The 14660-nt window shown below is 39.2% G+C and overlaps 2 protein-coding genes across 4 annotated transcripts in view; one reads left to right on the top strand and one right to left on the bottom strand.

Moving 5' to 3' along the window:
* Positions 1-2375, bottom strand: part of LOC143369675 (uncharacterized) — a 66292-nt gene extending 63917 nt beyond the window's left edge. Inside the window, exon 1 of the mRNA XM_076813913.1 lies at positions 2284-2375. The gene's annotated coding sequence lies outside the window, so the exon portion shown is untranslated. The remainder of the gene's footprint in view (positions 1-2283) is intronic.
* LOC143369614 (uncharacterized) lies at positions 1324-14096 on the top strand. Of its 3 annotated transcripts, XM_076813789.1 has the most exons (9): positions 1324-1498; positions 4591-4824; positions 4893-5199; positions 5321-5538; positions 5616-6001; positions 6087-8789; positions 8823-9366; positions 9483-9604; positions 9690-14096. In XM_076813789.1, the coding sequence occupies exons 1-9, from the start codon at positions 1358-1360 to the stop codon at positions 9748-9750; spliced, it is 4716 nt and encodes a 1571-aa protein (XP_076669904.1). In that variant the 5' UTR covers positions 1324-1357; the 3' UTR covers positions 9751-14096. The 3 variants fall into 3 exon arrangements, with proteins under 3 accessions (XP_076669904.1, XP_076669895.1, XP_076669913.1); XM_076813780.1 differs by having other exon boundaries at positions 1370-1498; positions 6087-9366; XM_076813798.1 differs by lacking the exon at positions 1324-1498 and adding an exon at positions 2594-2875 and having other exon boundaries at positions 6087-9366.
* Positions 14097-14660: the final 564 nt, after the last annotated feature.

Below are 14660 nucleotides of genomic sequence, written 5' to 3'. Positions count from 1 at the left end.
AGGCACGATTAGATATCAACTTGGTTTTTACTTCGAAAGGTTACCCAGATAAATGCCTCAAAATCAATTTCTGTGTTTTGCCCTAACCAACCCCTAAGAGAGAGAAAAGGGGTAAAATATATTTTCACGGATTCCTCAAAATCTCTTAGGCCCGATTAGACATCAACTTGATTTTTACTTCGAAAAGTTACCCATATAAATGCCTAAAAACCAATTTCAGGGTTTTGCCCTAATCAACCCCTAAGGGAGTGAAAAGGGGTAAAATATATTTTCACGGATTCCTCAAAATTTCTTAGGTCCGATTAGACATCAACTTGGTTTTTACTTCGAAAGGTTACCCAGATAAATGGCTCAAAATCAATTTCAGTGTTTTGCCCTAACCAACCCCTAAGAGAGAGAAAAGGGGTGAAATATATTTTCACGGATTCCTCAAAATCTCTTAGGCCCGATTAAACATCAATTTGGTTTTTACTTCGAAAGGTTACCCAGATAAATGCCTAAAAACCAATTTCAGGAATTTGCCCTAATCAACCCCTAAGGGGGTGGTGAAAATCAGTGAAATGTATTTTCATGGAGTTCTTAATATCTCTTAGGCCCGAAGCGAAGCGCGGGTGTATTTTGCTAGTCTATAATAAAGCATTTACTGCAGAACTACTTAAGTACGCGAAAAAAATTTTGTTTCTTTCCTTTAAATAAAATCGCGTCGCTCGGACCGGTTCACGTAAGGCCGTGATTACAGTGGACGCGTTTTCGCCCGAACGATCAATTTTGTTTCTGTGTAAACAATAACATTCATCGATATAATCCATTTCGACTTCGTCATTGATGCTGTGGGATTTCGCGCGAAACCGCGGCCTAAGCTTTTTTTCCGGTTCCGCCAAATTGGTGTGCGAGATAAAAATCTACTTTTGACTTGGCAACACATTAAATCATAGAGACGAATTGGTTTGGAAGTACATTAGTTCTAAGTTGTATGGCAACAGAAGAGTATCATTAATATCGAGGAAGATTGCTTGGTAGGCGTAAACCTACTATAAGTCTTCAGTATTTATCCGTAGCAGGGTTAGTGTTATTATCCCTCCGTTATGAATGCTCGCCTATTAATCTTACGTGGAAATGGCAGACACACAGTTTATGTACGGTCTTGCCAATAGGAATACTTCTGCAGTCCGTCGTATTTATACAGAAACATATCCCAGTCATCGTTTTCCGTCTGTTAATCTGCTTAAACTTCACCAACGTTTATGCGAATTTACTTGATTCCCCTTCACATCGTGCCAACTCCGGACCACCACGGTCTATTTCTACTGTTAATATCGAAGAACGTGTTTTAAGAATAGCAGAGGGGAATCCAGAAATGAGCATTCGGAGAATTTCAGCGACTGTAGGTATCAGTGCATCGAACACCTCTCGTAAACGTGAAAACAAACCTTTGTGTTTTGCATCGAAAGGTTCGACTTTAGGAGCTATGTTGGTTAAGTATTCTTTACTCCTCTTGGTGAGTACTACATATAAGCCTCCAAGTCTGAAATCAATTTTTTTTAACACCCTGTATACTGTATTTATAAAGGATAGTAATATACATGGTGCGACGAGTAATCAATAGGACAGAAGTGTGAAGCGATGCAAGTCGCCAAGTGATCGATAAGGAGCACGTGTAAAAGAGTAATGAGAAATGTCGTCGACATATTAGGGAGAGTGAAAAATGTAATAATACAGATACCATCAGTAACATTAGTAGGGAAAACGATTCTAATAGACTGGAACTGTCACTGGTCGATGAAAGCTCTTAAAATGTTGTTATTATCGTTTTCCAGTTAATTACTTATTACTGAATGATTTCGTTACCATTTACCTTATTCGGTTTTATTTCATTAGTACTGAACACAAAAGGTACGAATGAAAATAATTGATTGTATTATCCAATTTATAGACATCGTGTATGCTTCGTATTGTCTGTCGATAATTTGACGAGATGCCCCGTCTGTAATTAAACATTTAGTAGGAAACAGTTCAATTACCTTTTGTATGCCTTTTCCGCATTCTCATCATAGACGAGATAAAATATAGAACCAAGATGTAACAGAAATTTCTGTCACATGATTCCGGATTACCATTTACAATTACCATTTTCGTGTCACGCCCAACGTTACCGACTCAGCGAGGAATACGATTGGAACGCTGTTAACGGTTAGAATTAAAACTGAACGCAACAAAACGTCCGTTTTATACATTTGGAAGTAAAAGGAACAACGCGATCATATCTTTATTACTTTCGCTTACCAATCACGCATCTAAGAAACTCCATATCCTCTCCGCTCCCGCGTAGAACAGCAAATAATAGCTGGTTTACAAATTCCGAATGACCGTTCAGCGAGTTCAGGGTAGCAATTCAAAGAAACCGGCGTCCCCCCTCAGCAGCTCGCGGTGAAAGAGTCGAAACACATTTGGTTCGTCCGCTAATCGAATAAGCACGCTTGCGCGATTCCCGCGCGACCCCGCTGCCATCTGTGGCCGAGGGTAGGAAGGCGTGCGCGTTTTTTTTTCGAAAGCGATTACAAGAGGAGATAGCGGCACGCCGATTTTAAGGCAGTGAGCGCGTACGGTGTCACGTGGGCAGGCGCGACGAGCGCATATTCGAGAGAAACCTGGCGCCCTGGTGGCGGTCTTTGGGGCGGCCATATTTTCTCTCGTGGGTTTCAGTCACGAAGGTGGTGGTTCGCTGACAATTTCTGGGATGCGACGTTCCAAGTCGTCCTCGCGCGTTCTGTATTCGTAAATAACCGACCGGCGCCACACCATGGCTAAAGGGAATAACAGTGTGACTGGAAGACGATCGTCGTCGCGTAATGCGAAGCCCTACGACGCAAACAATGTGAGTAGCCTCTCGTTGGCACGAGTCCCCCGCGACAGAAACGAACCTGCCCCGATCCCAACGGTCCTTCGCGCCTTACATCCGAAATTAGACCTCCCAACGAATATACATCGCCCAACGGACCCCCGTCGGACAACTGCCCGTCGCGCGACCGTCATTTTTCCAAGATGCACATCCAGCGGGCCTAAACGATGTCACGGTTATGTGAGTGCACTCGATAACCTCAATCTTTCCCATACCACTCCGCTCGCCAGATACCTATCGGGGCACCTATAACTCGTAACCTTGAAACATGATTCCTTACCGAGAGGAACATCGTTGAGAATCGTATTATGCGACCTCGAATCTACGCGAATCCCGATGCCAGGTCACCGCCGAGGAGCTCCCCATGCTGCTCGTTCAAGTTTACGAGGAGTCGATATAATAAAACGATCCGCGTGACGTCGGGATATCGCGGTTTACGCGAATTCGCGCAATGTCGTGTCATCAGTCTCAAAAATCGTTTCATCGGTGACGGTGATGCCCGTTTGATTCCACTGGACTGGATCGATGCGTGATTCAGCGAGCCAGCCTTTCCGATCGAGCGTTTCGGCTGAATATCCGAGAACATATTTCAGTTTTTAATTAATCGTAACTGCTACTCTGTGCACGCTCTTATTCATATTTCTTTCGTATAGTTTTTATGGTTATAGTGGTCAGCTTTGACATTTATCTGTCATTCGCGGTTTCACTATTTTCGTTCCAACTATTCGGCTTCAATGTACATATGTGGAACATATAAAATTTAGTTTAAAACAATATATAAGTAATAGAAGCAATTATTTATTTCGGGAAATAATAGTATCGTATATATAGGGTGGGATGTAATTTGTGGTGAACTGTAGATAGGCGGTTCTTTACAAAATATGAAGCAAAAATGTTGAATGAACAAAAAGTTTATTCCAGGTGCAGATTTGTTAGATAATCAATTCGAGACATTTAGTAGGATGCATGTAGTTGGTTAGGGTTTAACTATCATTTAATATTTCTATTTGTGTAGTATTATTTATAAATATTAACAAATAATATAGATAGAGATTTACAAGTTATTTGTCTTCTTCTCGCGTTAAAATTTGTGCTTTGAATAACCATAGAGCATTATGGTTCATTGGTTACCAAGATCGTCTGTGACGTCGCATAATCTTCCTTATTTGTAATGTTTCTTTGAAAATTATACCTGGTAGCCAATAATGCGGACCTACAAATCAGATGCATGCAATATTAGTATATAGTACAGTGACGAAGGAGTCAAGTATTCTGAAATTAAAATACATCGGTTTCTCTGACTCGTGTTTTTCTCATTCGCTGAAAAAACCCGTGTCTTCTCAGAGTGGGGCTAACATTTTCAGTTATTTTTAGTGTTTGTAAATACTAGCGCATGACTGGAAGTAAGAAACAGTAGATTGATGCTATTTAAGTTGCATTCAACCTCGCGCGCACGTAATGAATCTTGGAGGTCGATTTTCTAGAAAGCGAAGCCTCGTGTAAAAGAATATTATAATACATTTTATATTTATTCTGAAATGAAGAATCACCTCCCTCTTTGGTCGCGCTGAATAATCCTCCCTTCTTTATCAGTGTTTTCTGTCTTTTTCTTCCGTTAAAATATTTATACGCTATTGATAACTAAAGATTTATTTGACATTTCTTCTGCAACTTTTTATTTCTTATTTCAGTCTTTTGTAAAAAAGGTAGCAACGAAAGTAACGGATCTTATACCACAAAGATCGTGGATCAGTAAGTGGTTTAATTTGTCGCAAGACAGTGAGAAGCCTCCGCCTTTAAAACGACTATGTATTCGCATGGATGTTACTCATCCACCTGGTACATTCTCCATTCAGCCAGGAGCCAAAGCTCCGCTTAACAACGTCAGTCCTTCTAAACAACAATATTCGGTTCACGATGAAATGGTAAATATAGTAATTGGAGGTGGGACGATAAATTGAAAGCGATTACTCTAACTCATGATCTATTGCAGTCTGAAGATTTTTCTGAACCTGCAATGGCTGGGCCAAGCGGGATGAGCCATTTAATATCTTCCACGCCTTCGGCACAATCGGATATTAGGGATATAACCGCTGAGAGGTCCGAGTTAAATTCATTAGTTGCTGCCACAAACAATGGAACCACAAACGGTATGGACGATAATTCTGAATCCAGCGAGAGCACCAGTGGTTGTAGCTCTCTTATTCCGCAAACAAATAGACAAGAGGCTCCAACAAATGTCTCTTATAACTCCCCATTCTCCAATAGAAAGAGATTTAATAATGAAAAATTGAATTTCAGTAAGTAACATTTCTCTTCTATGGAACAGTATTATCGTATTAAAAACACCAATTTCTTTTGCGAACACTTATGATCCTACTCAACATTGAGCAATGTAAAAATTATGTATCTCCTTTTCAGCGGCTCATGCACAGTCTCCGAGGTCTTTATTTTTAGATAGTAATCGAGATTCCTTAAGTAGTCGTAGGCCAAGCTTTAATGCGTCAGTCATGACAAACACGCCGGATCGTGCGTCGCCCTTGTCGTCTCCCTTTTACAGTGGAAATACTACCTTTGGCGGAGCAAATGCAGCTGGTCTTTACAAACGTGGCCGCAATTTGTTTAATAATTCAAATGAGGTAGGCTTTCAAAAATATCCTTACTTCGATAACATTTACTTCTCATTTAAACTGTACGAGCCTGCCTTTCATCCTAGATTCAACTTAAAGTTCCGAGAAGAACAAGCGTTGAAGTAAAACCATCTAAAACAGCAGGTGTAGATTCATCTGGCATGAGTCAAACCGCTAAGAAAATATTGGAAGCATTGGAACACTTTTCGTCGCCCATAACCGATGCCAAGAAAATTCCAGTGAAGATGACGAATAATATGTCATCGCTAGGTAAAAAGAGAATGAGAGATGACGAAACCTCACCGCCAGCTAAAGTTGGTTTACGTCACCTAACTCGTGAATTAACTGTACCAACTGTGCCCGAAATATTAAAATTAAGAAGACGTCAGAAACTACAAGACACAACGGTCGCAGCTAGAAGAATTGTTTCAGCTAGAAGTGAACCACCGCCTCCACAGGAATACCATCTTAGGTGAGTATACACGGTGAAACTGTGCGTTGTGTAAAAATTTCTTTTCACAATTGCTCGTTACTTACATACAATCTTTGCTTTCTAGAACACAAACAAAGGAAGATTCGAAGCATCATGGAAAGCTTAAAGGTAAAGCGACAAACCTCGATCAGGAAGAAACAGTTGAACCGGTCAATTTGCCAAGTATACCTTTACCAATATCTTCTTTACCAAATTTCAATTTCGTACCACCTGTTAATGCAAAGACAGTAGATAAAAGTTTTGCGGACAAGAATGAAACCTTTACATTTGCGAGTCCTATAAAAATAACAAATACCACGAAGAATTTAAAATCCATCAATAACTTTACATTTAGTAGCCCAATTAGTGCTGATAAACAGTTAATCGATGACACTACAGATTCAAGTTCACCTGCGAAGAGAATTTGTACTAAATCTGGTACAACACCTAGCAGTCGTGTTCCTACTGTAACGCAGAATTTCATGTGGTCTGGTTCATCTACAGCCCCGAGGCCAAAAGAGAAGGTAAAGAACGGAGACAATGCTGTTCCTGCTGCTTCGAATGAATTAAAGTCAGGAAGCGTCATGGACGTACTGTGTTCTAAATCTAATAAAATCGCAGCGGAGAAATCAAGCGAAACGAAAGCACAATCACAGTCGAATAAAGACTCCACTAATAACAAAACAAATGCGGTTGCTTTAGGTGCGAGTAAAACTAACATTACAAAAGTTACAAGCTTAAAATCAGATGCACAGCAGGACAGTTCAACTATGTGGGAATGCCCCGAGTGTTTGATTAAGAATGACAATTCTGAAGCGCAATGCTTTGCTTGTAAAACTGCCAAACCAAGTCGTAAGGATAACAAAGCTTGCGAATCTTCATTAGCACCGAAGAATATCAAAGAATCAGAGACCAAAGCCAGCGATCCGTTTGGCTCTCAGTTTAAACTTTCAAGTAGTCAATGGGAATGCGCATCCTGTTATGTGAGGAACAAGGAAGCCGATACTAAATGTGTTGCGTGTAGCGGACTTAAACCCGGCTTCAAGGACAAAACTAAGTCGACCACAACAAAGTTAACAAATTCTGAACTAGACGGAAAATCCTTGGAGGAATCATGGGAATGCCCTAACTGTAAATTAAAAAATTCCGCGTGTTCCACTACGTGTTCTTCTTGTAAAACATCTAAGTCAAATTTGTTAAAAGCAAGCCCTAGGAAGGGTAAAGGTTTCGCAAGTGAAACAAATACTTTAGTTAATCAGAAGACTGGTACGCCGATGAGTTCGTCGTTAAATAATTCAACTCTCGTGAAAACCGAAACTATGGACAACTTCAAGCCAAATAAAGACACATGGGAATGTCCTTGTTGCATGGTGAGAAATGTTACCACTGTCGACTCTTGCCCTTGTTGCAATACAGCTAAACCCAACAGTGGCGGTGCAACCAAAACTGCTCCACCACTCGCAAACGGATTTGGAGACCAATTTAAGAAGCCCGAAGGTGCATGGAATTGTGACGCTTGTATGTTGCAAAACAAACCAAGCGATACTGAGTGTATCGCTTGTGGTGGTTTAAAGCCGGGATCAAAGAAGTCAGACAATTCTGCTACAAATGCTACTTCCAATTTACAGTTTAATTTCGGTATACCTCCAGGTGCTGGTGGTTTCAAATTTGGAATAGATAAAGCTGATCAACAAAAGACTGATAATGTAACACCTACGAATGGTTTCAAGTTTGGCGAGAGTCAGCCAAGTAGTCAACCTGGCCAATTCACATTTGGCATTCAGAAAGATGAGAAGAAGAAAGGCGAAACTTTGAAATCAGGAAGTAGTGCCCCTTCGACTACGACAAGCGGTTTTGGGTTCCAGATGAACCCAAAGAATAGTGAAAAGACTGATGCGAAGCAAAGTACTGAGACAATAGACAAGAAGCAAACGCCACCCTTCTCGTTTGGTATACCTAAAACTGAAAGTGGGGCAGTGGAAAAGAATAAACAGCCCGCGAGTACATCATCTTCTACGATGCTTCCACCTTCCTTCACATTTGGCGTACCAAAGTCTGAAGTTAAACAACCAGAAGTAGAGAAAGGAAAACAGGGTCCTCTGCTTGGAAATACGGTTGCAGAAGTTCCAAAGTCAAGTACAGAGGCTACAGCATCCCCCGCTGTTACCAGTACCAGCACTTTACCTTCAGTTACTCAAAGTAGTTTAAAAGAAGCGAAACCAGCTGGCATCTTCTCGTTTCGTGTACCAAGCAGCACAGTGGGAGCTACCGGCAGCACCTCCAGCGCTGTAACGAGTCTTCCATCTACTCAATCTTCCTTTGCATTTCCTGAAGCCAAGCCCATGCAGGCAGCAACTGTACCAACCTTCGGCCAACTACCAGCGACAGCGTCTACTTCATCCAGTACATTCACATTTTGCGAAAGCAAGATAACGGATGGAATTTCATCATCCAAGACCTTCGGTGCGTTATCAAGCAGCTCCTCTACAAATTCAATGTTCTCGAGCCTTTCAAATGCTCAGCCACTGTTTGGGAATAGCGATGCAAAGGCCACACCTACATTCGGTACACCAGAGAACAAGAAACCTGCGTTCGATGCAAACGCAAGTAAACCGTCCGCCTTCGCGATGCCAGAGACTAAAGTACCAACGTTTGGCAGCACAGAAACAAAGCCTTCGATCTTTAGAGCGCCTGACACAAAAATCCCTGTGTTTGGGAGCGCAGACAATAAGACGACGCCTTTGTTCAATCCAACCCCCCAAGCGCCAACAGCAACACCTACGCCGACCTTCAACGCGCCAACAGCAACACCTGCGCCGACCTTCAACGCGCCATCAGCTACGCCAAATCTTTTTGGATCATCTGTCACCCCTGTGTTTGGCAGCAACGCTTCTTCAACATTCACTGCTGATACCAGCAAACCCAATATATTTGCATCTACTACGAAACAAGGTGAAACTAACGCACCGAGCCCGAATTTATTCACATTTACCGGTACCGCTGCACAACCAGTAGCACCGCCAGGAACTGGATTCAACTTCTCTGCAAATACTAATCCCGCCGGACCAAACCATAAACCAATGTTCACCTTTGGCAGTACTGCAACTGCACCGCAGAATAATAATGTATTCGGAGGCACATTCAATGCTCCCGCGCCGAACAACCCTGGCTTCACATTCAACGCGCCTAAACCTGAAACGCCAGCATTTAACCAACCGACTACAAGCTCCATTTTTGGCGCTCCACCACCTGGTGCTCCGGATCAACAGCCTGCGTCGTTTTCATCTGCTCCTCCAAATGCGGGATTCAATTTTGGGTCCACAGCGCCCGCTGCGTCATCAGGAGGTTTCAATTTTGGCGCGGTTGTAAGTAGACCGAGGCAAAAGTCTCCAAGTTCATAATCGAGTTTCATTAATTTAATTTTACCGAAATTCTCTAGACACTGAATCACAGTGTATTAAATGTGTGCGATTCTTTCCAGGCACCAGCTGCTGCACCACCCGCAGGATACAACTTCAATCCTCCCCCTGCTGCACCAACGTTCGATCCCAACACTCCACCATCGTTTAATTTCACTGGTGGCAATACACCTACCGTATTCAGGTACATATAAAACACGAGGAGAAATAGGTTTAATGTGACCGAATAGTGGAAAATGTATGCATAAATGTGTGACATTTTGTTTCAGTGGTACACCTCAAGCAGTGGCGCAAAGAAAAATTAAGAAAGCTTTCAGAAGAATGCGGTAGAGGACAAGTAACGTATGACACTAGTTGCACATACCATTCGGATGCACTTTTACATCTAACATATGCAACCGTTTGTGCGGAGGATATGGTTTTGAATGTATGCTAAAAAAAAAAGAGGTTACAGTATAGTACAGTGAGAAAAAAAAAATTATAACAACCGGTCACATCAACGTGGTGGTATACCAAGCATTTTATGTAATATACATTAATCTGCCGATGGGATATGCTTGCGTACAACCACTTGTGTTCTGCAAGATCTGTAAATTATGAATTATTTAAATTATACGATAATAACGAGCGAATACTTTGATGTTGGCATGAAGCCACTTTTACGAACGAGACAGACCGTGATGCCATTGCATTACCAACAACCTTGCCCAAACGAGACATTATACATATTGTACTGACACAAGAAACTGACTTTGCTGAGACGGGAGAGTACCTCGATAGAGAAACCTAATCCAAGCACTAGATACGTGCAATTTGTTGAGGATGACGAGTGGGAGTGTACCTCTCAGGTAAGTATAAGTCATTCACAACTCGTAACAATGGTTCTCGCAACTGTTAAGAAGGATTCAACGTGGGCCGAGAATATATTAATTGGGAATCAAGTTCTTTTTCCTTTTTTTTCGTAAAGAAGAGATGGCGCAGGAGGTTGCAATGAAGTTATTTTTTGTATCTGTGCGTAATGATTCTTATCTGACTGGTTTTAACGAGTTCAGTATACAGAATTTTTGTACGCGGCCAGGTACATAAAATGGAAGGAGCTTAATGAAAGCAGAAGAAAATATGCTTGTCAGAATTTCCCTATTTGTTTGTTCTTCGAATTTTGACACGTTACGAGTTCTGTGAATCGACTAAATATCAATGGAGTCCCACTGCGTATAGACATTAATTATATTTTAATTAGGATTTCATGGGCAGTCCTACAATCTTTTGTAGCACTAGTCCACGGAAAAGTGTATCATACACGAAAATGGCATTCGGATAGTACAAACTCACGATTACTGAACGATTGCATCGAGTAGTCGAAATTGTATATTTTTTTTATATATTGAATGAATTAATCCTATAAGAAAATACTGAATGCCATTTTAATAGAATTAAATTATAGTAATGTTGCGTGATTTATCATAGTGTGAATGGGAAAAAAAAACGATTCGAAACTGATGTTGAATGGAATTAAATTATTACGGGGCTTCTAAAGAGTTACTTTTCCTTCATTTGTTTTTCTTTTCGTTTTTTTAACTTCGTTACTAAATCAAGTACTTTTATGGTGTGTTTGTAAAATCATTCTCAGCTTTGTATGTTGTATCATTAACTTCTACAATATACATCATGAAAAAGTATCACTCCGTACTTCGAGACTAACAATATCAGAGAATAAAATCGGTAGTAATAACGTGCGAACTTATAAGAAATTGTCGCCAGAAGAGAAAAATTCTAAGTGGACAGGAATGATAAAATTTTTCAGTCTTTTCAACGAGAAAACGTTTTTATAGTGTCTTTATTTTTACACGAAATTTTGTTTTCTTTCCAAGGTATGCATATAATTTCTTTTATAGAATTTTTACATTCTAACGACGGTTAATAACATTGTTCGGGGAATTGCAGGTTTTTACAATGAGTGCAATTTTACTGAGAGTGATATTAGTTTCTGTAAATGTAAGTATAGTACCAAACTGTTCCCAAAGCATTATGGAACCGTAAAATAGACTTTCTTTTTAGAAGTCCCTATAAAAAAGCAGAAAGTAGTTAGTCGACGTGTTGATGATTAATGGATTAATATTAAATCATGCACGTCCTATTTAAGATTAGGATAGTTATGTCTATAATGTTGGCTTAAAATTGACAGTAGCCAAGAATAACTCGGCACAAGACCCACCTTCTGCCATAATAGATATGTAGGTACAAAACAACTTTGTTACATATTGTTACTCTATATGTTGTGTAATATTTACATTGTAGATCTTAAGGCATTTTTAGTTTCTGCGTATATTACTGAAGAAATAAGGGTAATAAATGGAAGAGAAGAAAAACCTTAATTTCATGTTGATAATTTACAAATTACACGCGTTCTCTGCATACACCCTTCGTAGCCTGTTATCCATTTCGCTACAATGGCATCGGCAGTTACATACAAACCGTACGGGCACAGTTATTCGAGTATATCTTTCGATGATTAATATTACATCTGCGGAGCATAGAATGGGGCGGGTAACAGTTTATACTAGCGTACCACCCGATGTTATTCTTTTTGTAAAAAGGGATCTGGTCTACGAAGGGTTCTTCCACATGTAGTTATATTGTATAACTTACAGAATTGTAACATTGTATAATAATTACCAGCTGAAACACTAACCAATGGTAAAGTGAGGCTGCGCTGAGATATGTCTATGCTGCTGTCTTACACTGTGAACATTCTCTGTCGAGGCTGTGTTGTCCGTTTGTCTATCCATAGACAAATTTCCAAATTAATGAATATATCAAATACTGACCTAAATAAAGGGGCAGTATTTTTGTATTAAATCTCGTATATGGCCTTAAAAAAAAAAATACATAACGAGCGTGTGACGTAGATGTATTAAACAATTGTAAAGCAAATCATGTTGGAATTGTTTTGTAGCAGTTTGTACTCTCCATTGCGATATGTTTGCATAAACACTTGAAGAGCATTGCATTAAAATCGTTCAACAATAGATATGTAACATCTCATGACTCATAGAATGTTTGTCCATCCACTTTATAAATGATTGGTGGCACGTAGACAGTAGATCACCATTACCAAATTTGCACGTTAATTGCTGGACCATAAAACTTGACCGCGCCTCACATTTGCAGGATTCAAGGAAACGAAGAGAATAAGTAATATCCATTATAACAGCGATAAGTAATTTGTGCCCAAAAAATTAGCAATTATCATCAAGCCGATAAGATATTAGGAGCATGATTTAACGCGCAATAGTCCTACGAGTTATGAGATGTCTAAGAATGAGTCAAATGTTCCGAGGCCTTATTGTAATGTTAGTCCATGGAAAATTATGTATCGTACTGAATTTACACGGATATCCTGTAACGGTTATATTGAAAATATGTATTGATCAATGATCTAATGTTCACAAATGAGAGAGTTTGTTATGAAATAAGTCCAATGACTGACTGTAATTAAAATACGATGTACATGGGAGAATGTTCACTGTATGCTTCAGGTGCTATGGGGATGTTATCGCATTCTCATGACATGGTGTAATGTTAGATAATATTATATAAAGGGAGTAAGTATATCGGTGTTTCTCAACCGATAAACCGCTCGTAATTTGGGCAATCATTTATTCGCACAAATGGAGCACGAAAAAGTGATACGCTTAACGACAATGTTCGAACGTTCTATGTTACGTTAGACATGAAAAAACGAAAGGCCGAGCTATCAAATTGCAAATGTTTTATTTAAGAAATGCATGGACAACCGGTATTCGGGTTGCTTCACAAAAAAAATTAAGAAAATAATACTGTATTTACTAAGAATACCGTAATTAAATGAAACGGGGGGGAATAGCTTGTAGGGTTAACCGCGTGTACATGTAATTGTGACGATATGGAAAGAAATCTCGATAGCCTCATATTAATTGTATAATTTATTGAGTAAATGTGACGTTGCATCAATGCGTAACACATTTGTGATGACGAGGGCTATTGAGCCACGCGTTGAGAAACACCGTGGATAGGATACATTCACGTTAACATTATTACCATTTATTATTATTCTTATTATCCTTATTATTATTCTTATTATTGATAAATATCCTCCTCTGTACCCATAATAATTATATTATACAATACTAGGATACATGAAAATATCAATCGAGAACGATGATTTTAAGTTCACAATTTTATTTTGTAGCTAATAAAGATAACGATTTTAGGAGGGCATTTAGATAATGGTAATGCGAACCAAAGAGCTTTGACTATAGGTAAAATCGAAAAAAATTTCACTTTAAACTTTCGTTCGATCCTACTACGTACATATTCGCCAGGGCAGAAGCAAATGAATTGCGCGCGACACTTGAGTGCAAAACCCTTTGGTTCGCATTTGTAGAAAGTAATTTAAAAAAACAAAAACAAAACGAATGTTAGAATTCAGTCGCAGTCCCGAACACTTAGATCAAATGTATTTGTTTTACGATTACGTTTCACATTGCCTTTTATTTCTGTAAGTACCAAGCTCACTCCTTAACAGTTCCTCAAAGAAATATACAACAATAAGAAATCCATACTATAAACTTACTGTAATGTTCGTGGTTTTCGTCAACCTGAATAATATATGTACATCGTTCTACGTACTGACATTAGAGATATTTTATTTTAAGCACACATCTTAATCCTATATACAGAACAAGCAAAGGAGACTACTTTTTTTTATATATATATATATACCTTGGACAAAAATAGAGTGGGCGAAATATGTTTCTTTCATATCTCAAAAGGTATTACAAACGACAAGTAATAAAAGACAATTAAAAGCTTGTATTCCACAATAAGAAAGCCTAGCGATTATTAAATATTCCAATTCATTACCAAGTGTCACACTGTCGTATGCATTCTTCGCTTACAAAAGCTATACAATAATGCAACAGAATTGATTTCCTGATAATTCCACAGCTATACGAATATTTACGCGACGTCAGAAATTATCTACGATCATAGTCACATTAAGCATTCGCCTCGTTTAATTTGGCACATTTAAAGTACTGTTTAAAAGCACTAGCAGTACGTGACATATATGTTAACGTCAAAGTTATGATAGTCTCTAAAATTATTTACAAGTTTTACACAAATGGTATGATTTCGCTCCTCAACCATTTTTATTATATACAAGAGGCTTTTACTTCAATCTCTGTTTCTTTTATCTA

Source organism: Andrena cerasifolii, chromosome 1, assembly GCF_050908995.1.
Source record: "Andrena cerasifolii isolate SP2316 chromosome 1, iyAndCera1_principal, whole genome shotgun sequence".
Lineage (NCBI taxonomy): Eukaryota > Metazoa > Arthropoda > Insecta > Hymenoptera > Andrenidae > Andrena > Andrena cerasifolii.
This window is presented reverse-complemented; position numbering and strand designations above follow the sequence as displayed.

Excerpts from the sequence above, each read along its gene's own strand:
- LOC143369614 (XM_076813789.1), top strand. The coding sequence starts at position 1,358 with ATGAGCATTCGGAGAATTTCAGCGACTGTAGGTATCAGTGCATCGAAC. Across the intron at positions 1,499-4,590 it reads AGTATTCTTTACTCCTCTTG|TCTTTTGTAAAAAAGGTAGC; the intron begins GTGAGTACTACA and ends TTCTTATTTCAG. Across the intron at positions 9,367-9,482 it reads GTTTCAATTTTGGCGCGGTT|GCACCAGCTGCTGCACCACC; the intron begins GTAAGTAGACCG and ends GATTCTTTCCAG.